General features: G+C 40.3%; 1 protein-coding gene across 5 annotated transcripts; it reads right to left on the minus strand.

Annotated features, from left to right (window-relative positions):
• Window positions 1-1408: 1408 nt before the first annotated feature.
• CRTAP (cartilage associated protein) lies at window positions 1409-22205 on the minus strand. Of its 5 annotated transcripts, none has more exons than XM_062497623.1 (7): window positions 21758-22205; window positions 18118-18267; window positions 17334-17505; window positions 14991-15119; window positions 13919-14064; window positions 11835-11918; window positions 1409-2114 (listed from the first exon to the last, which is right to left on the minus strand). In XM_062497623.1, exons 1-7 carry the CDS (start codon window positions 22202-22204, stop codon window positions 2055-2057), a joined length of 1188 nt encoding a protein of 395 aa, XP_062353607.1. In that variant the 5' UTR covers window position 22205; the 3' UTR covers window positions 1409-2054. The 5 variants fall into 5 exon arrangements, with proteins under 5 accessions (XP_062353607.1, XP_062353634.1, XP_062353625.1 ...); XM_062497614.1 differs by lacking the exon at window positions 1409-2114 and adding an exon at window positions 2597-2689; XM_062497650.1 differs by lacking the exon at window positions 18118-18267.
• Between the last annotated feature and the right edge of the window lie 1593 nt (window positions 22206-23798).

The following is a 23798-nucleotide window of genomic DNA, read 5'->3' on the forward strand; positions in this document are numbered from 1 at the left end:
TGTTATGCCTCTCTTGTTACAGCTCTTACATGTCACCACAGAGCAGAGATCAACACCTGCCCCTCCCTTTCCCCCTCACAAGGAAGTTGTAGACTGCAATGAGGTATCCCCTCATCACTAGTTGAGCTCTTGAGGACAAAATCTGTAGTTGTCCATGCAGGACAGAAGGCAGAAGGACAGTTATCCATGCAGGACAGAAGGACAAAAGGGGACTCTAGAGCAGTAACCTCTCCTTTGAGCATACACATACCTTCAACAAGAGAAAACTAAGGATAAATTGGAGAAGCTACCCCAGTAGGATGCTACATGAATTTCATGGGGTGAAGCGATGGTTTACAGTCAACTACTTGTAAACAACTTTTAAAAGCAAATTTCAATTCTTACATAAAATTACAGTGAATGAAGTGCAAGTAAAATTGCAGTGAACAGAGTGGAAATTTGTTCTGCAAATATTGTGCAGGACAAAACCATGAGGTAATGTGATACACACAACCCTCTGTCAGCTCAAGGCACACAGCAAGCCAGATTCTGGTCTCCTTACCACAAGTTAAGCTGGGAAAATCTACTAAAGGTAAAAGGCTCTTGATAGATTTTCATTTTGAGATTAAAACAGTCTGCCCATCAACTTTAGTGGATTCGCTGTGATTTATATTAAAGCAGTTTAAAAAGTCAGTCTGATCTTCCAAACATCTTTCATACTCAAATTCAAACATTTCCTTGCTGTTATATACTGAAGGACACTGAAATCTCATCCTATGGATTCTCCTTCTTATTCCCTATAGACACTCAATAGCGTAGACTACTACAGCTTATATAAAACATAGCAGCAACAACTTGACAATGTAGGTCATGTTTTGCCTTTTTAAAAACTCAAAGCAGATTAAGAGTTTTCAACTGACTTCCATTCAACTGAATTACAGTTCCATCATAGGAGGTGAATGCTCATCTGGATGCTCATACGCAGTGAATGCTCATCTCCTCTTGATGCAAGCAGGATGAAACCACTTGCAAGACTTGATCCTTGAAAACAAAAGAGGAAAGCACAGGATGAAATCCTGTATCCTCTCTGAGTTCAAGGGGATTTTTGCTCTTCAGTAGACTTAGGCACTGAGGCTCTTTTTTGTTCTGTACCAATACTTCTGTATTGGACTCTGCTGCACAGTTAATCAAAAGGACAGGAATTCACATGTAAATATTTTTCATTGTTCCACTGCAAATCACCTCAGTTTCCACCTGTACTTACCTTCGGATGAAAACTACGCAGGTAGTCCCACCAGGCTGAAAAAACCCACACAAATTATTTTTTTTACAGAAGAGAATACCAAATACATCAATCACCAGTATTTAATACAAGACCGGCCCCACCTCAACAGGGACCATGAGCTGTTTCAACAGAAAGAGTAAGAACTAGTAGGAAGAAAAAAATATTTTTATTCTCAGTTTCACATCGTGGAATTTAATTTAGCTTTCAAGAAAGATCAACACTGCTTTCATAATTCTTTAAGCAATGTTTACAACATCATTAGTTGTGCTTTGTTAATCACCTTGTTTCAGCTATTTAAATGTACCATAATATCTTTCAGGTACACTGGGATTCATTATCATTTTATTCCCCATCACATAAAAAGACATATATAAATAATACAATTCATAGCTCAGAAAGAGGAACTGTTACATCTTCCATAGCTCATAATCTGAAAAGTTTTTGAGGATTTAGCCATACTGCTACAACTTAGTAGAACAGCTCTGAAGTGAGGAACCTTAGTGCTGTGCCAGAAAACAGAAATAGTCTGTTTTGTTGTGTTTGTGTAAGGGAAAGAAAACTCAAGAGGGAAACTCATGTGCACCAGTTCTGCACAGTGAAAAGCCATGCTCACAGAAGAGTCAGTGCAGCACGGAAGTGACCTATCAGGAGTGGATCCTGGGACAAAAGGCACAGCTTAAAGAAGCACATTTGAGGTATATCTAACTGGAACTACAGGCGATCAAAAACAATAGTAAGGAGCAATGATGAGTCTTCACTTTTGTAAAATACTTTGTGGTAGTTTCACTCATCAGGATTCCTTCTTTTCCTCCACTTCTAACAGCTCATCAAGGAATTCCACAACTTCACCCTAGAAATTATTAAATTTAACAGAAAAAAATTAACCCCCCAGAATTGGTGGGAAATTTTTGCTATTTTAATCAAAAAATAAACTGTAATAATAGGTGTCTGAATATTTTTAACACCCTCCATGCAGACACTAGTACAACAAACCTATAAAATGCAGGTAAATGGCCCATACAGACATAGCACAAGACTTACAGTGACACGGACCTTAAAAGGAGAAAATGTTATACACTTCACAGTAAATCCTCTTGTACTTTTACAGGTACTTAAATAGACAATGAAATCCTCAAACATAGAGAGGAATAAATGTTTAAAGCACCTGTTAAAAAAGGAAGTTGTTAGAATACCATTAAAACATTAAAAAATTTTAGAAAGCTTCAAAATTCAAAGCCAAAGCATTTTGTAGAACCATAACTTTAACTTTGTATGTCTGCTCTAACTGTTTATGTCCCCTGCCACACCCTTCAACACACACCTTCTCCATTTTCAACCACAGATCTTTACAAGCCATGCTTCAATGGAGCAAAAATGTGAAGAACCAGAGATACTAGAATGTTTGCCATATTGGAAACAAATATACTGGATTTAGATTCAGACCAGAAAATTTACAAGCTCTACTCTGCTGACACAGGGCACCAACACAACGTAGCAAACCAGCTTTATTCAAACTACTTCTAATGTAGCTGTACGTCTTAAATCTTAGTAAAATGTCTTCCTGCAGTCAACCCGAAGTACTTTGGGATGATACAGCCCCACTGGGGCTGTATCTGTTTTGTCAACTAAACTATAGTAACTGAGCTAAAACCTTCTGTGGTCACTTTCAGCCCAAGGTAACACCTTCAGTGGTGAAAAGCAGGTGATCAACAGCAAATGTCCAGCAGCATCTCAAAACTACTCAAAACTGACTGTAGCAGCCCGTCTACTTGCATCCGCAGAAACACCAGTATTTTCTGGTTTGCCTTCCATGCGCAGTTAATAGACACTGCCTGAGAGGGGTGACCCTGTGGGAATACCTGTGCCTATCCTCACTTTTTGATGCAACTTAAAGTAGAAAGATGGAGATGCTCAAATACCACATTCCCAACCTTTTACTCTAGTAACTACAGTGTTCTGATAAACTCTTCATTTAACTTTGTTTTCTTTAAACCTTTCTGTCCTTTCTTTCTTGACATAAACCTATGGTCTAAGATGGTCTTAAGATGTCATTTATGTTTTTTTGAAAACAAATTGTCATTTTCTGCTAGAAAACTTGATCAGTTCCCATTCACTCTCATATTTAAATTAATGAGAACTTGTACCATTTATGTTGAAAGCAAGCCGTCCTTGTTTGAAGGCTCAGTTTCCTTCTTTCTTTCACTACCCATTCTAAGTCTCTGTGAACTGCATTAAGCTACTAAGTCCATTAAATTGATGTTTACAATCCCAATTTTTACCACATTTATGTCTAAATAGGTATTCCTTGGAAAGACAACATCTTCTAGAATCATTCTGAGACTCAAAATGTTACCATTTTCTATTCTGATGAGAATAGGGAATTAAAACTGTCAATGAAAACAATAAGATGAAATAGAGAAATTTTGTCTATTTTGAATATAATAATGGTATTATGGATATTGTGATTAAAAAGTTTTAACATCACACTTTTAAGAAGTATGATTAGCCAGGAGAGAAATAATGAACCTAAGCAAACAAAAATAAAAGCAGGAAGAAAGCTGGCTGAAATAACTGCTGTTCTTGCTCCTTGCTTCACAGTTCCATCTCAAAAGACCAGAGATTTTGCAGCTATTAAGTGATTTTTGGAAAGTGCTGAAGGATGACAATTTGTTGTGCTTTGAATTTGTTGAAAAGATTGAAGTATCCAAATTCATATTACTGTCACACTCATAAACAAGATAGAATTTTTCAGAAGACACATAACATATAGACAAAATTCAATTTTTATTTCTGGTATGTTGTCAAATCCAGAAACATGTAAGAAATTAAATACGACATTTAAATGCAACAGTATTAGGAAAAAAAAAAAACAAACAAAACAGAAATCTGAAATCTCTAGTGTCTGAAACTGATCTCTAAATGAAAGCATTGCAGAAGCTGCTGTGGTCTGGTTAGATGTACTTAGGAATAAGAGAGGCTGAAATATGGCAAAAAAAAATATAGAAACAGTTGCTGAAACAATATACATAAAATATGCTGATATAACTGAATAAAACTGAATAATTGCCTGGATGTTGGTTATTTTGGAAAAGGCAAAACCTCCAGATTAACGACAAACAAAACCCTAGTTAAAATATTTTTGCCTGGGCCTTCACCATCAAAATGTAAAACATTTGCAAGTTGTTGGCAGCCCAATGAAAAGGTGATAACGCTGCCTCAGAGGAGGGGATCACATTGTCACACTGGCAGCTGTGACCAGTCCGATCACTGTTCTTGTCCCATTAGCACTCACTTCACACTGCACCAGACATTTAGCATGGCTGAACTCAGTACATATTCTACAGGTAGTCATTCTGCAGAAAAAAGCCTTCTGTCTGTTGATATCTAGTAACGTTGCACTGATCTATGCCTGCAGACCTGGGGTCTGAAATGAGTCTTTGATACGATTTACTCCCTCAGTGAGACAGAGTCCCTCCTGTCACCTGCTGTGCTCTTTGGCTCCTTCCTACCTTTACAGAAAAAACATCCAATTTTCCATGCAAAGTCAGCTGCAAACCCATAATTCTTTCCGCTGCCAGCTACTCGAGGGCATAGCGGCCACCAGCTCCAATGCAGGTCACATAAATACACTGCTCCAGCCCAGTGCTGATGGAAATTGTGGTGAGCAATCCATGGCCCAAAGGGCAATGCAGCCGTCTGGCTGCTAGGTAGGAAATCAGGATATGAAGTCTGGCTATGCTCGGTAGGAGTAAGGGTTTGCAGCCAGAGCAACTGTGAGTGATAGTTAGGCAGCCAACAAGTGGAAAGTACAAACACGTGGGCTGCTTGAACAGCTGCAGGGAACCATTTCCTCCATGCCTGGCCCTTTGTCCACAGTCAAGTCCTCCAGGTTTGCCAGGTACAGGTTGAGCAGCCCTATAGCACCCCACAACCTCCCTCCCTGCGCTGCCAACCTCCTCCCTTTCCCAGTCCAGGGATGGCCAGTGGAAAGTGGGACTGACAGACCAAGCATGTACGGGAAAAGATGGACCAGGTATAGCCTGATACATGGGAGGTGTGATATCAAGCAGAAAAAGGGGAATGCTCCCAGACTGGTGTGAGTGGTAGGAGGAATCAGAGAAGCTGATCTGTACAACTGGAACCTCTAATTATCTGCTAGATATGGAAAGTGAGCACTCTCGGTGTAAATTAACAACTGAACAGAGGCACAGACAGACAGAACAAGTTTTGTGCCACAGTAATTAATTTAAGAAGGTTTTCCAGAGGGTAAAGAGGGTATGTGAGTAGGTGGAATTTATTTTTTATTGTAACAAAAAATAATTTTAAAGCAGAGTTCTTGGTCAATTCTGAATAAGCTAACCCAGGCTAGTGAGATTGGGGCACAAACAAAAGAGAAGCTAGAGCATTGGGGGGAAAAAAAAAGACCTAAAAGAAGAGAAGAACGTCAAACTCCTCACTTAGTACCTCAGTGTACTGAGTGTCCAAGATCATGATATACATCGGGCCAGGCCCTTCCTTATGCAACATAAATGTTGCATTCACATTCACAAAACACAACTTTTTCTGAGAAACATCTCTACTTTGGAGAGTCTTAGCCAGCTATAAAAATAAAACATCAAAAAGGAAGATCTATGAATACCTGGCTCTGTTATAGCACACTTGAGGCTGATGGTCCAGCACCAACTTTTCTTTCAACCCATAATTTAAAAATAGCAGCAAGCAGCAGTTGCATTGCCTACTGACAGACCCAGACACTTTGCCACTGCTTGCAGTGATTGCCTTCTGCAACTGCAAGCATGAATCATTCATGGGTCCTTGCCTCCATCTATAATCTGTTCTGTGCTTTCTCAGTGTGGACTAGAAAAGTTATGGGAAACCATTAGCTTTCTTGCAATAACCCATACTTTCCAATACAGATCTGCTGATGCCTCTCCTATAGGGATACCTATTGCAGTGGGATATCTGTTCTTCAGCAAAGCAACAGACCCTTTCTTCAGGGAAGCAACAGAGAAGATAATAAAAGATAGTGTTCTTGAATGAATTAAGATCCACAGAAAATTATTATTATTATTATTATAGACATGCTTTTATGTGTGATTACCAGTCAATGAATAGGAAAGAGCTTTTATTCTAACTCATCCAACAAACAGCCTTAAGAGACAACAGAGCATGAAGAATTGGCTGGATCTTTGTTTCCTTATAAACTATGACCTGAAAGGAAAATATTTAACTCACCAAATGTCCCTTGGTTGTCCTTCCGAGCAAAAATTCAAATTTTGCTAAAGTTCAAAGACCTCAATAATTGGAAACTTGTTCAACAGTGAGAGCAACAGATTTCATTCCTTCATGTACTGGGTGTAGGTGATTGGGCTGTGAGAAGGGAAGGCTCTAGGTAGGGAGCTAGCTGCCCTATAATCAATTATGGTCCTGTAACTGCCCTAATAATAAGTAATGGGAGTAGTCATAAGGACTAGGTTATGAAAACCAGCAGATTTTGTCCAAGAACAAATAGTTACCTTACAAGAATGAAGAAAAGGTTTGATACAGATGACTGTGGAGAACATTTGCTCCATGGATCTAACAGAGCCTGCACATACACACGGCCCACTGGCCAGCAACGTTTTGGAGGGGGAAAAGAATTATTTCAGGGTAACAGTAAGGCATGTGTCAATGAGTGCCTTAGCCTGAAAGGTTTATTCAGTCTTTGACCAAGAGAAAGTTTCTTGGTCTAACCTTCAGTTAAAACCTGAGAGCTCGCTGTAACCATCTCAAAGCCTTGCCAGAACTTCCATAAGATATACAGTCCAGGCTGGACATTCCTCACATTCTAACTGGGGAAAAAATAAGAAAATCCCTCAATTATTTGTGCAGAAAAATTAATTGGCCCTTATTTTTTTTTATTTTTCAGATACTTAGTCCACAGTGTGATCAACTGCCACATGCTTTTAGGGCTTTTTTTTTCAATATTAAGAGAGCTTAGTTGTTTTTTACATTAATATTAACTACATTCTCAAATATTTTTCCATTTCACTTTAATGATATATTCTGAATCTTTAACTGTTCTTTTCCCATATATTATGGGAGATTACAGCACACTGCAATTACAGCAGTATTTTACAGTAAACCATAACATATTATGGTTTTAACATATTTATATTATATATTATAATATATCTTTTAATATGATATAATATAATAAATATACAATATATAAAAATATATAATAATATAAATAATAATTTATATAATAATATAAATATATATTATATAAAAATAATCTATATTTTAATATAATATAATTTTAATATAATATTTATATATAATATATATTTTAACATATTTATAATGCCTATAAAATATCAGTCAACCCAATTTCAGAGGGACTTCAACACTGCCCCAGTTGCACTGAAATCAGAAGCTTTCCAGTGGCCTTGTTTCTGAGCTCTACTTAGGCTCTCTTGACTGCTTTATGCTGCAAACAGAAACTTAAAGAGACTCTGGGCAGCAGAAGTTCCTCCTAATGCCAATACCTGCAGCTTGGGGGGGATCCTGACATTTAAGCCCAACCATGCTGGCAGCTTCCCATGAGAAGTGGCTGAAATGGGAGGAGGAACACCTTTGACCAAAAAACACATCCAGTGGTGTAGAAGCAAGAGGAGAAAGCAGAAAGACCCAGCCATACAGGAAGAATCTCCACTATAAAGTGATGATGGAAAACATCCCCTCATCATCACTGTCCTGGTTTACAATACAACATACATATTCTATTACCATCTGAGAAGGGTGATCATCCTTATCTCTGTGGGAAGTATCTTCTGTTAATGGGCCATTGAGTCCTACTGTATAACTGATAAGATTACATCATCCCATTGGGAGATGCTCCAGCCAGGAGGACGAGCCAAGCCTTTCCTACCTAGATAAAAACTGAGGTTTAGAACGCCAAAGGCAGCCTTTTTCCACTGGATTCCAGAGGAAGAACCAGGTTTTTATCCACATCATCGCTGGACCCTTTGGAAAAAAACTGCACCAGCACCCTGACTGACAGGGTATCAGGTTGTATTCTGACTCTGTCAGTGGTTTTATTTTTATTATTGCATGTATTTTTTTTTTTTTCCCTCTTCCCTATTAAAAATTGTATTACTGACTTGAAGTCTCACTGGTTTTGCTGTTCAAACCAGTACAATCATTTTTCTTTAAAGAAGTGTATGCTGAACAGGAACCACAACACTGCCCATTAGCTGGCAACTCTCTGAAACAGCTGCCACCAGCTCTTCTCAGGACAGCAGTGCTGTTGGAGCTGTGCTGGTCTGAGGTCACAGGCAGGGCAGGGTTTACAGGTCTCCACTTACAACTTGCTATTACAAGCACACTTTTATAAATCATTTGAATATATGCAAGGAATGAGTTAATAAAGCTCCAAGTAAGTTGTTAGCAATTCCCAAACAGAAAAATAGGCTGAATTCAGATTGCTACTTGCTATCAGTACTCCACTGGGGTGGGGCTCTTGTGTTTCGATGCTATTCCATATGTCCTCTTTCCACCAGAAACATTAGTTCAGTACTTATTCTTCTTTATATTACATGGATGTGATGAAACACAAAGTGTTTTAATTTCAGCCACTATGCAAATGGAACACACACTATATACAAACAGCAAGAAAGGTATCAAAAAAAAGTGGGTCAAAGCTGCCAACAGCTTTTCACCTGCTGATTAAGTTCTGAAACAAAAATCACACTGTAGGCTCATCCTACAAAATACTTGTGGTTCTTATGTAATTTAGAACAGCTAAGTAGCTATCCCCTCAAAAAAAATCCATAAGAACACTGATTTTATGAGCAAAAACCACGTCTCATACAATTAGCGTGGTGCTGGAGTTACATCTACACTACCTGAGTGTCTGGCTCTTAACAGCATTTCAGTTTGCCACTTAAATCTGTGCAGTACCAGGAGCTCTATTCCATGCCTTGATGCATTACACACACATCTGAACAGAAATCAAGAAGCTTGTCTGTCCATGGCCAACTAAGATGACAACACTAATGTTCTTTTAACTTCCCTGCAGAAAACTGCAAGGATATTTAGGAATAATTACTTCTTCTTAAAAATAATTTGTAGCTAGCTGGCACTAATATTCTGTCACCTCTACTGTGTTAAATGTTTGAATCAAGAGGTTTTAATTTCCTTGTAGAAAAACATTAACAGAGTAACAGAAGCAGGACAGTATTTCTTGTAGTAACATATCCAAAAATCATTACTGCTGTTCCAGCCCCTGCAGTTACTGCTATGTATTCCTGAGAAGGCAAATGTTTCCACTTGCTTTGCTAATGGAATTTAGAAAAACACATGGATGATCTGGGATACAGGAGCACTGAGAAGTCTGGATAAAATTAGATTCTCCACTTGAAAATAATGACACACAGGAAGAAATCTTCTTGCCACATCAATTTTTTTGCTTCCATCAAGTAAAAAAGATTTTTTTTTCCTGCAGATTATCTTGTGAGCTATCTTACTGGCCCACAAGCAACTTCACAAACAGCAAACATGGACCACAGAAACTCACAGAAGGTATGGCCTATGGCCCAAGAAGTACATGGTTTAATAAACAGAGTGCACTTAGAAGAGAGCTTGCCTCCATCCTTAACTATTTTTAATAAATTCTCTACTGTAATGCCTTATTCGGGTATTAATCAGTTTTCAACATTCCTATGGAACAAACTTTTCTACCTGTGCCAGGAGAAATATTAAACAAAATAAAAACTCCACTTATACTACCAGGTCCTGCTCCTAGAGCAGAAACTGCAAGGTAGTGTTTTACCTTTGTGCTATTCCTGCTCTGTCTGCACTCCCTAGAAGTCTCCTGCAGCCAAAGACAAGTTCTGGTAGCCAGCAATTTATGAGTTCACTACCAAAAGCCAGAGGCATGGACAGCCTCCATCCCTCACAGGTTTTTGGGCCCTAGCAAGCGAGGGCACAGAATTTGTTCAGTTTTTCCCCTGAGAAGAAGAATGTTAACTTTCCTAATACAAAGAGAGTGTGAGGTAGGAATACCTGTGGCATAAGCAGGCCCAGTACTTTTTGGTTGTTTAATCCAAACATATAATCCAGTGCAATGTGACTTCCTTGTCAGCCCAAAAATTTAACTGGATTTTACACTGCACCACCCTCCTGCAGATTGCAAGGTCATTTGTAATTGCCCTGGTGAAAGGGGCTGCAGGAATGAATGCCACCAAAAGAATGCTTGTTTATTCTACACACAGTGCTGGAGGCTGAAGATTGTTCTATAACCCCTTCTTCTAAAACATATGGGGAAAACCCTCAAAATGGACTTCTTCACCCCATCCTTAATTACTCATCCCTGTGTTTTGATAAAGCAGATAGGAAAGAAGGAAAAAAGTACAAACTAAGTTGATGCCTAACAAAGGAAAACATTGTGGACAAAGCACAAATCATCAAGGGAATATAAAAAGTGCTCAAGTATTTCACACCTTGATGAAAATCCATACATGAGACTAGTCCTTATCTAAGCTTAACCTTAAAGCAAGCTTATTAGACTGTCTTTCAGGGGGTTTTATCACAATGGAAAGTCTTCCTGAAGTCTGGTAGCCTTGCAATGGAATTTTATGTAGAGTTGTTTTCAGATCACAAGAATACTGAAGGCAGCACAGACATTACTTCTCTGCTGTAAAATATTCTCTCTCCCTACATGTTGGATAACAAAAATTGCAAAGGTGTTTTCATTTTTTAACATAAACCATCTTCATCTTTCCTAACCAAGAAAGACCTCGGCAGCGCTCATTACAGGTACCCTTGCCTCATATCATAACTAAGTACAGCTCTTTCTTTGTCAATGCCAGCAACATTTCATCATTTGAAGTTTTTTTAAAAATTCTAAATTAAAGCAAAAGGCAATCCAAAACCTCCCATGAATTATACTTTCATTTCAGTTCCGGAAGGAAATGCCCTTTCAACAATTAAACTTCTTTTCTTGCACCAAAATAAAAAATCCCTTTTACATGTTTTACAGGGTAAACAGTAGTCATTATATGCTTTTTGACCATGAATTCCAACCATTTACAAAGCATGACGGGGTGACCAAAATGGCACTGAGCAGAAAAAAATGCAGGTAACAAGACTTCCTTTGGACAAAAATTACAATTTAGGTGGTTACTTCTGGACAAAATCACAAGGACCTTTAAATCTAATTTAAACAACATTTTAAAAAAATCGCAACCCCAATCCCCAAAGAACACCAAACCCAGAAAAACGTTTGGGTTAAATATATATACACACCATTTCTCTGCCCCCTGGTGTTATACTCGAAAACTGTTGTCTCAGTGCATTATATATGTACCTTTGTGTTAATTCTGTCCATATTTTTTTAATTGCACATTATGTTCTTTGGGTTTATTCTTACATTCCAATTACCAAACAAAAATTTATTATAAATCAGTCGTGGTTACAAGAAGATTTTTCCATATTAGTGAAATCCTTGAATTACAGCTATGTATCATCATCACTTTAAACATGATTGCTGCTTTTTTGAACATGATTTCATTTCTAGAAAACTCACCTCATCATCATCCACCAGATGTTCCTTTGCGAATTCATATATTTCCAGCTGGAGTGTAGTAATGTTGTGGTATCGAATTGCCTCCTTTTAAAAATCCCCAAAATTTGTGTTACTTTAGGGTAGCAAGACAGGGCAGTGTCATCACATTCCTCCTGAAACTACCCCAGTGAAGTCAGACACAGACCTAGTAAAGGTAGATCCCAGGCAGGGTTCACAGAGTTTGAGAAAGGAAACAACAGAACAGCAAACAGCGTATTTCAAACTCTTCTGTGGCTCTTCCTAAGCACAGGCTCCCCCACTGCAAGAACAAAGCACTCTATTCTTTCTCATGTTTCAAAGCATTGGCGTGTCTGAGAATAAGGAATGAGACTGCCAGGACTGAGCAGCAGCCTGTGCCTGCATTCCAGCAGGCTTTGGACAGGAGAAAGCCTCTGTCTCCCTGCGCTGGCATATGGCAGCAGGCAGTTCTCGAAAAGAAACACACTAAGCTGTTTTGCATGATAATGACTCACCACACCAGCCTGAGCCTGGGCTAGGGAAATTCTGCAAGCTCACCTGTCCCTCCTCACTTCCTGGCTATGTGCCCAGACAGCACAGCGTAGCTCAGTCTCATACTCTCATATTTGTGAGAACCAACTGTCATCCACTTTGATTAATCTATTTAACTCTTTTTTTGGGGAAGAAAACAGGAGAGTCCCTCTTGCAAAAGAACCTCTAAGGGTTAGTTCCAGAGCCAAATGTTGCTGTCACCCCATTACCACTTCTTGAAAATAAACCAGAGGCAGTATGGTATTCAAGGCAAGTGATTAGGACAGCAAGAAACTTCTGTTGATAGCTATATAGATCAAACTACAAGAAAATACAGCTGTGTGCATTTAAGATTTTGCATTTTAAAATCCAATTATCTGTAGTCCCCAGCTCCAGAAGTTATCAATGAAACATTCAGAGTGCATGTGTATGGTCCTTGTTCTGCCCTCTCCGCACAGGTATGCCCAATCTGTCTGCAGTTTGCAGTTTCCTACTGTTGCTACCCTTCACTTCCACCATCATGAAACATTGTTTCCATATGGTTATAAAGCACCACTCTGTTCCCAAAAGCAGTGGCAAAGGAACAGTCCTCTTCCCCTGTGAGCTCAGACTTGCTGCTGCTGCCTGAAAGAAACAAATGCATTTTTGCTGCCTTTTGTCTCAGTCGGCCCTGAAGGGCAGGCCTGGGTTCCCACTGTGCCAATAAAGTGTGTGCTCTAAGAAGTACAACTAGAAGGCACTAAATTAAATTTGTGCAACATGTATTGCTAATGACTAACTGGTTGTACAGCCCATATGACTGATGCCTAAGCAGTCACTAAGTGCCACAATTTAGCTGCATGACTTAAATCCTGGTAACAAGAAACATTGGAAAATCCAATTTGATGTCACAGTCCAGGCTGTAAAATTTCCTTGGACACGGAAATTTAAGAACAGCATGGAAACCCATTTTTAAAATAGTTTTCCAAAGCCAGATGACAATTGTGGCTGGATGGACTGGTATCTTCTTTGCAGCAAGCGTTTTAATTTAGATAATTAGATGCAATACAATCCTGAACCTTTTTCCATCCTCATCTACCCAGCTGTGTTCTAAATGGAGTAAGTGGAAAGTCAGTTTATCTGCAGTAACTATATTCAGACACATTCCAATGTCCACAGAACCTGAAATAGCAAGCGAGTGGGCAACTATGTGTTGGCAAATAATGATTCACAAAAGCCTGAATGTCACTTAGAGATTTCATCATCAGAGATTTCAGGGGCCAGCTGCTTTATTTATAGAGGTACATAAAGATATAAATATGCCTAAGTGTCAGAGAAGTGCCAGCATGAGTTTACTTCGCATCATATATGTTATTGTAGTATATTTCATCAGAAAGGGAAGAGTTATAATGGCATCCACTGTTTATATGGCACACTACACTTCTGTGTACAACTTTCTATATGATTTAAAAAAAAACCCAGGAACTCCAGAAAACAGCAGATATAGCACATTTTCCCACTAAGTTTCAGAGAAATATTTGAATATGTCTAGAAGGCATTTTAGGTAATTCACCTACCGATCTGGGCTGAAAATCCTCCTCTTTAAGTCCCCATTTGTCTTTGTGGTACTGGTAATAGACCATGTTCTGTTTCATTACTTCATCTTTCTCATCAAACAGAAGGTAACTAGCAGCACAAGAAGCTGCATTCTTCATGTCATTCACTAATGAATAAACACACACCAAAAAAATCCAGGTAAGGTAAATGAACAAATTCCTACTATCATCTAAGCTCTGGAAAACTCAAATGGAAACACAGCCCACACTCCACCTCCTCACCAGCTGCATAGAATCAAAAAAAAAATTGCTCCCCAGAAACTATAAGCAATTTTTGTACTCTAAAACTTGATTCAAAAATCAAGTCATCATCAGCCTCTGATGGTTTTCTATGAAAATCCTAATCAAATGTTCCTCCCACATACCCCAGTATCACCACACAGCTTGGTGATACGCACTGGGACATTTCTGTAAAAAACAAACAAAAATATATTAAACCCCTCCCTACTTCTCTGTACTAGGATTGATAAAGAGGGAAGAGTAAAGGTGTAAAGTGTGTAGTCAAAGAACACAAGCAAGAGTCATTAATGGCTTGATGCTACATGGCTGATGTGTTTTCCCTTTGATACTGGAGCCTGCAGGAACAGCTGTAAGGGCTACATGTGTTCTTTATAGCGCAAGCAGCTCCTAAAGAAACCACAACTTTCACTGATCAATTTACGTATCAAATATGTCATCACTGAGCACTGAAAACTACAATTTCTGTTAAGTCGTCTCCTCTTTCTTCAAAACCCATTTAGTCCAATTCTAACAGGATGATAAGAATTCACTAGAAAAAAGCAAATATTATTAAATACTCTGTAGGTTTTTCTATGGAAGAAATTCTGTCCCATGTCTGTTAACTACAGAAATAACAGGGAACAAAAGACACCAGGAAACTTAGATTTTCTGTCCCAGAACAGTTTAAAATGCAGAATCTGGAGGCCACTACTTACATTCTAAAGCATAAAATCAGAGGGAAAATATTATTAATGGAATCTGTCCCACATCATCCAACATAATCATTATTTAAGCACAATAAATCACTACTTACATTTATAATATGCAAACTGCAAGTAATGGTACATGGTGGCCACAAATTTTTCAACAACAAAGCCTCCTATAATGGGTGTCAGATTGCTTTCACACTGCACTTTGCATGCAAGGACTTCAATATAATGATCTGTAAGGAAGAAAATGGCAAGAGAGGATATGGATAGCACAGAGTGAATTGTTATAATCCCTCCCATTAGTCACCCATTAAAATTTGGCCTTATAATACACTCCTGGGTCATGGGCATCTGGATCTTGCTGCTTGGAAGTACTGAGAATCTACAACTACATCTGAAGTAGGACTCAAGTGTTGTTACTAGGTCCTTCAGTAGAAAATCTGTGCGGCTGATTTTTAAGGCACGAGAGCTGGAATGCTAGAGAACTGAGCACTTAGGTTTTACTGACACCTACAGGCAGCATGTGGTGGTGGGTTTTAAAGAGTATTACACAGCACTGCATTATTTCCTAGCTGTAAACTTAACAGCGCTTTCTTTTATTTTCTAAATTTTGCAAACCTTTGCAGTTTCATTACATTATTGTACAAATAAGGTCCCCATGGTGATGAGTACAACTGTGTCACAAATACAGCAGGTAATTGCAAAATAAACTTCCAGAGATGGCTGTGTTATGGGCCCAGAGACTGGATGTTTTGAGAGAGAAGAAAGAAGAAAACATGCTATTCACCACAGAAGAACTTTCATCCAGGAACATGTAAGTTCATAAGCTTACCCAGTCTAAAAATTGCTATATATAATGCAATATAGGACCATAGGTAATCTTATATTCAAGAAAATAAGTTTCAAGAAAACCTTCCAGCAAAAAAATTCAAGCGTTTTACAGATAAATCACATTCATCAACTGCATGGAAAAATTATTTGGGTCTTATTTTCCCTGTTAGCCACATTTGACAGGTGAATGAAAGTTAGTTAAGCCTGCGCAGCAAATTTCTGACCAAGACAAAAGAACACTTTTCATCCCTGACAACTCCTAACATGAGGTTAACTAAAAATAACCATTGAAACTAACAAAAAACAACTGGCCAAATGAAATTACTAGACACATCTTTTATAAGACCAGCATATATAAACATATACATCTGCTTCCTGCAGACCCTTGGAGGCAGAATATCTCTCCCTGGAACATGAGCACAGATCAGCCTAGGCAGTGCAAATAAATTTGAATGTTCTTATCTGAAGAGCGAAATACTTGAAATGCATGAACATTGCCATAGTGACATCATGCAGTAATTCCTACCTTTCTTTCCCATCACTGCTGCTGGGAATTGTCCTTCCTTTCCAAGAAGGAAGAGGGAGTGTGACAGTAAATGTCAATCACAGTTGAGCATAGACACTACTCTTTACATTGGCTTGGGGATTGTCCTGACATCAGAGCTCTGATCCACTGGGGAAGAAAGTCTGTGTTCCTTGCTTTACCGCCTGTGATTTGCACTTCACTCCATATTTGCTATTCTACACACTTGCCTGTTTTGCCCAAGAGCAAGTCAGGCTTGACAAACAGCCTGCAATAGCTATTTCATGTCAGCTGCACTGGTGGATAGCAGCTGCACACATGAGAAACTGATAAACACACATGATAAACATATGTCACAAAAGCTTCCCCTCACCAAGACATTATGGCTTTGTGACAAAAAGTTGGAATATTTTGCCTTAGGCCAACTTAGAACATTAAAAAATGCAAGAGGATTTCTAAGTTTTTTGAGAAATCATGCAGGTGTTGTCCACAAGAACTATTGTCAACAATTCTGAGTTGTCAGAGCACTGGAGAAATTACTTGTTTCTTTTGCTACCAAAGAGCATAGGAAATTCCCATTTCCTTTGCAAAGCAATGTTTTGGGTTTTTTTGTCTAAACACACAAAATATAGACATTACCTACTAGTAAAACTCTAATGTAGGAAAGATTAAAAACAGCCAACAGAACCTTGTCATTTATGAGAAAGGAGATACACATCACCAAACCACAAAGCTGATTTCAAAGGCAGGCTAATCACTGAGCCTCAAAGGTGGCCAAACTGATATTGAAATGATGGTCAAGAGACCTGGCTGGATAACCACTGCTATCCAGATAGAGCAGTTGTTATTTACACATCTATTTTACTCTGACACAGAGCTTCCATACTAATGTAAGATCTCTGTTCCAATTTTCTGATAGACCCCATTTATGTTACTGAAGAGAACAAAAAAAGGATACCCAAATTCAAGCAGTTTTGAATCTCATAAACACCTACTGGCCTAAACTGAGGAACAGGACTTAGGTAACCAATCCTATGAATAAACTGAAGTGCACTTGGGGGACATCTTTCCTTCATGTTTCCTAACCACTCACCTGCAATGGAAAGATAGAAGTCTTTAAAATCAGTGATCTCTCGTGAGCCCTCACAGGCTGCTATGCAGTCATTGTAGGCTTTGAAGAAATCAGGAAGAGCCAATTCCATGTCCGAGATGGACGTCCGCCAATTGTCGCCATTGTATGCTCTCACAGCCCTGACAAAGAGATTCTGAAAAATTGGCAGGAATGTATCAGCAGTAACTGACCTGTGAGATGTGCTGTGTAAACTCAAATACAGTAAATGATGTCTCCACATTTCAGGATGACTGTATGAGCTGCTTTCCAGATGCTGTGAGGACAACAAATATTGGAGACCAAAGGACCAAACAGGTATTTCCTAGAGAGCAGAGTATGTAATGCCATTTCCAATCAAAAGAAAAGCCTGCTGGAGAGAAGTAACAGTGTGAGTCTAAAGCACAGGCTGTGACAGATTTTCAATGGAATCTTAAAGCCAAATGTCTGAGCTATTTTCAGCTGTGCCACTACAGTACTCATGAATTTTGATAACTACACACCTGTTTAGCTTTAGCAGTGATCTGCATGCAGCAGCTTTCAGGTACACCAAGGTCTGATTTGCTGTGACTCATTTATGGAACAATGAAGTGCAGGAGAGGTGAGAATTACTGAACAAATCAAGAAGACAGAACAAAGATGACTGAGATGCCAAAAAGAGGGAGATTAAGAACTGAGAACACATAAGCAAATGAGATTCCTGAATCTCACCCAATAAGAGGCGTAATAGAACAGTTCCAAAAGAACAGACTCTCCTGAATAAGCTTACCTCATAAGGCTTTGTCTCCAAGTCTTTAATATGCTCCTCAGCATCAGGTATGCTCTTATAGTAGGCCATATTTCTTTGCATCATTTCATCATCTGGATGCTTCAGAAGAAATGTGTGAGCTGCTGCAATAGCTTTTGGAAGATTATTAGCCTAAACAGGGACAGGGAAAAGAAGGTGTCAAAAAATATTAATTGGGAAAAAAAAAACCAACAACAAAAAACAAAACAGTTCAAAACATTTCCAGTTTTCTCAATTAATTTTCCTGCATTCTCTATATTCACAAATTTGCTTCTACTGAGAGCATAGTTTCAGCAGATACAATGGTACAGTAAAACTGATATAATTCCTCTCAGTTTTAGTCCTAGCTGCATCACTATGAACCATTTTATTTTAACTTTAGAAGTCTATTATATTTGCAGATAGCATAGATGATTGTTGTAAATCAAAAATATTAGCTTTTTTTCCCTTGCCCTCCCCTGTTCATAGAGCTGACAAGGCAAAAGTCTATACCATGGCTCCTGAGAGGGATTAATCTCACAGCAAGTACTGATGCTCATCTATGGATACTGGTCAGGAGTCACCACTGTTTATGTGTTTATGTCACCTATTTGCCTAGCAGCACAGAGGACATTATTACAATTATGTCTTTTCCTGGTGGCATTACAAAGTTAGAGCATACATCAGAAACTTGGTCAAAAATTGTGGCCTAAAGCAATTTTCTGTGCCCATTCTTAAACTAACTTTAATTCCTGTTAAATACACTTTGTGAAGTGTACACTTCTCATTTATAACTGCATGCACCAAACACATATGTACTTCTGTGCGCATGCCATCTATGATTTTTTAAATATTTTATATATATATACATATATATACACACACACGAAAATTTTCATAAATTATGTAGTGTATCTGCACATATTTAGGAAGAGTGAGAGAGAAAGCAGAAGTCTGGGGTATCTGTGAAACATTAAAAGCTTTTTTCTAGGCCAAGATCCACATCAGCCTGTTCAGTGTATTGATGTACAGGCGACACAGAGTTCCACTTCACATGTGAAATAGCTTCTGGCAGTGCATATCTGAAACCACGAGCACGAATCACAGGCACGTGTGCACATGTACCCCTCTGCTCGCATCCATAAAAGGTGCCTTTTCATTTCAGAAAGGAACCTGAGACGGCTGCACAGAGGCAAGACTTCGACCCACCCACTGCTGCTGTGCCGCTAGGAGTGTCCCACCCAGAGCATTGGAACTCTGCCAGCTGCCCTTCCTGGCTGTCCCTAAACTACGTATTTCCAGCCAGCCCAGACTGTGCTAAACGCAAAGGGAAATCTCAGCTGCACTTTCGTCAAAAGCCTGGTTTCTTTTGTGCTGTAGCTATAACCTAGCTATAACCCTACTTCTTTGTTAGGCTGACAAGTCTCATTGTTACTTAGGTCCGTGATGATTCACTCTTGGTTTCAATTTTCACCACTAAGTAAAAATAAAAAAATAAAAATTAAAAAAAAAACCAAAACAAAACAAAACTATTTTGTAGAAATACACTCCTAAGTGAACTCAATGGCTCTGAGAAAGCTCCCTCCAGAGGAGCAAGCATCAGCGCAGGAACAGCTACTCCCAGAATCTTACAACGTGGCAAATTTCTCTGTGGACCCCACTTGAACACACATATTGTCACTCTAAAAAATTACATAAAGCATTTCCCTCCCACTTCTTCCTGTTTCGCAGAAACCACCAGCCAGGAAAAATTCCTTTGAATGCAGCAGTTTGTAGCTCTAGAAACCCCATTCAGAACTTCCCAAGAGAGAGATAAGGACTCAGAGCGGGACTACAAATCTGGTATGAAACACAACATAAACAGCAGACACTAAAGGCAAAACCACCAAACTATGCTGCTCCTACTTAATGCAAATGTGATTGAAAAAAAGAGTTTAAAGAAAGCGGTAGGGATTTACTGGCAGTAATTCAACAGTATTTGAAACGGTAAGAAATTATATTTTGTGTTATTCACAGATTGCAAACTTTGTACGTGCCACAAGGGGGGAATTAATAGTTAAGATATGAAGAGGAAACATTTGTGGTGATGTTATTTTGGTATCCATATATGGCTTTGAGAATTCGAGGAAAGAAAAGGCAGAGGCTTTAATGTGTCAAGTTAAGTTCTTTTGTATGGCCTTAGGGAAAGCATTAGATGCCTGTGGGATATCGTACATGTGGATATTGTTCTGGTTTTATGAGAACACATTTCCTTGTGTCTGCTTGGAAAAACTGCTTACAAAACAGCACTCCTAAAAACACGACACAGCAACAGTTTAAAAGATGGGTGTTTTCAAGAAGCAATCACAAAATAATATACAAGCATGCAACCCTATATAATGTATACTGCAATACATTGGGAGTGAATCCCTCAAAGAGAAAACAATCTAACCAAAGAGCTCAGCTTGTTCCCTCCCCACAGACAGACCCTGTTTATTTCAAATACAAATAATCGCAGTATCTGAGGGGATGGCAGGAGGGATGGACCTTGACAGAGAGAACAGAAGGTGAAGATGAGAAGGGAGAAAATAATCAATTAGATCCTGGACAGAAGAATGACAAGAAGCTAGGAAAACGGGACAAAATCTGTTAAGAGAGGAATGTGTTCCCAGTCTTTGCTGACACAAGAGCAAAAGGTGAATACAATTCCAGGGCTAGCATTGTAATGCCCCACTTCAGCAGCCAATTTTTGCTTCTCACAGCTGTAATGAAACTGGAGTTTTCCAGGCATGAGGCTATCTGCAAGTCACAGACTGGGGGCTGCTGCACTTGATAGAACTGGACCAAAAACGAGCAAGTGAAGAAGGTGGACACACTGAAGGAGAAGTAGTAAAGATCTTTTGCAATAGCAGAGCTGTGACACGAAGAGTCTGAAAAAGGTTCCAGAGAAGATTAGAAAATGAGGCAGATGGAAAGATGAGAGGGGCAGGAATAACATAGCTACTGGACACAAAGGCCATGTCCAGTGGCCAGATGTCTAAGAAGAACTGGAAAGGCTGATTTTAGGGGACATGCTGGATGAGTTGTAAAAATCGAGTGAAGGGCAAGATGGATGGTATGTGGGTAAGCAGGGGGAAAGACAAGGCACACACAAATCCCATAGTGGGTTACAGAAGTGGGAGGAAACAACTGAAAGGTTCTCAAGGAGAGCATTACAAAGTGTAGGGTTGGCAGCCTAGAAGGGAAAGGACTGACCACGAGGCAGGGAAGAAATGGAGGTGAGGTAGATGACAACTGGTATGGAGGAGGTGATGGGGAATGAGAGTGTGGCCTAGAGTAACCTGCTCCGAGGGCCGGGTGAGAAATCGGCATAACAAGAGGGTTTTCTAGCATTTGGGTGCACGATGCATTTGGGGTCTCTCGAGACTGTCCTGGGACACGCCGCGTGCAGGGACACATCATGCTATCCCCCTCCACTAGGACACTGACACGCGCGCTTGGCGTGGCTAGAGAGTGGCACCGCACCAGGCGAGACTTTGGGGAGGAGAGCCCGCGACAGACGCGGAGGGAGTGGAGGCAGGAAAGAGAGCTGGGAGGAGAAACGAGGAGGGATCGAGAAGCGGGGGGGGAGGGGGGGGGAGTGGGGTGGCGGAAGGAGACTCACCTTGAAATAGGCGAACTGCAGGTACTTGTAGGGCTCGCGGCGCTGGAACTCCTCGAGCAGGTCGCGGCCGGGCTGCGCCTGTCGGAAGGCGGGCAGCCCCTGCTTGCAGCGCCGTAGGCACTGCGCCCGCCGCAGCACCCCGGACAAGAGGCGCAGCTCGTCCAGCGCCGCTCCGACGGGCGCGGAGGACGCGGGGAGCGGCTGCCCGGCCGTGCTGCAGTTGCGGTGGCAGAACGCCTCGCTGTCGCGCAGCAGGCGGTACAGCCGCATACTGACCTCCAGGTAGCTGACGCTCTCGGACCAATTCTCGGTGCTGTACTGGTCCAGCCCGTACCGATAGGCCGACTCCAGCGGCATCAGCTCGTCCCGTGGAAAGCTGCGGAAGCTGTAACGCTCGTACTGCGCCCCCGCCGCCACCAGCAGCGCCGCCAGCGCCGCAACCCACATGGCTGCGCCTCCTCCACCGCACAGCACTACGCCGCCACCGCCGGCCGCCAGCAGGACCGGGAGACGCAGCCCGGGGCCGGGCGGAGGGAAAAGAAAAGTGGGTGGGCCGGGGCGAAGGCAGGGCAGAGGCGGTCCCGGGGAGGGAGCGCGGCCGCGCCGGGGCGGGGCGAGCGGTGCGCTGAGTCCTCCGGGCGCCTTTGGCGCCGCTGCCCGGCTGGAGTCGGAGGGAGCTGGTACCGGCGGCAGTCACATCTGCAAGGAAACTTTTTGTCAAGTGTGTTTTCTCGGTGTCCATAAGAATTGCTTTCTTTGCCATCCACAATTCAGGAGTTTTGTTTGGAAAATATGTGTTCCAAATCAATGTTTTGTTCACTCCAGTTTTTTTTGGTGCGTGTTTATCTACAAAACTTGTGACGTAGTTTCGCGCATTCATATTTTGATGAAGAGCAGTAAGTGCATTGTTGGAATACTCCTAGGATTCTGGGTATTATTTGCCTTGAAACTGGAATTTTAGACATGGTGTTAGAAGGCGTTGAAGAACTGTAAGTACTATTTCTGCCTCTAGTTGCTGTCAGGTGTTTGGTTTCCAGAGGAAAAATTATGTGGAAGATTTATAAGGAAAGAGGTTTTGCATTTTTTGGATGCTTGCCAGAAAATTATACTTCAAATGTGAGCTATCTATAGAGTGCCAACAGTGCATCCTCCACTGTTTATGAGCAGTGCTTTGGGGCATTTTCTGATGTCCAGCTACATTAATTAATTAATAATCATTAATAAGTGGGGAAAGCTGTGGCTGTAGATCCAAAGAATTTGAAAGTTCCTGATCTAATCAAGTAGTTCCTTAGAACTGTTCTTTCAGTCTGACACATAGAGATTATTTGCGTTATGACAATCTATAACCTCCCAGATTTCACAGAGTTGGACCAGCTGCTCTCTCTCAACTGCTCTTGGTGGACTCATGCACTGATCAGTGTTGCGGGGGTGGAGAACCCTCCAGCTTGGAAAAAAACTTGTGTATAGCCATTTATGGCTTCAAAACTAGACAAATAGCAAAGGCCCAGATCTTTGTCTATTCTTTTTGTTTTGAAACTGAGAAGTCACAGGTAATTAAAAACAAAGCAAAAAACCACACCCCATAAAATAAATTTAAAAAATAAATTAAAAAAAAGCCTGTGACAGTTCCAGTATTTACCTTTCCTTTACATGACATTTAACTCTGTGGTTTCTGGATCTACTAAGAATAGTTCTCTATCCCTTTGCTTTCTTAGGTTAAGTATCAATGCTTATGTAGGTGTGTGACCTAAATGACCAATCATGAAGAAAATTATTCCTTAGAAACACTTAATACTTGGACTTGTCTATGTTTCTTGGCAGAGGCAGCCAAAGGATGGAAGCTGGTGAACTGCTCAAGAATTCTTCATTGCAGTGGCTGCCTTTATAGCTTTACTGAACTGAGCCTGCCCTTCTGAGCCCAAAATTACCTGCAGGTGCTAGTCTTGGAAATGTTCTAAGTAGTTGTTATTATTTCACACTTCAGACTTGAACAGCTGAAAAACCTGGAATCCCAGACCCTCATTCCCATGGGAAAACGAAC

The sequence above is a fragment of the Cinclus cinclus genome, chromosome 1, assembly GCF_963662255.1.
Source record: "Cinclus cinclus chromosome 1, bCinCin1.1, whole genome shotgun sequence".
Taxonomy (NCBI): Eukaryota; Metazoa; Chordata; class Aves; order Passeriformes; family Cinclidae; genus Cinclus; species Cinclus cinclus.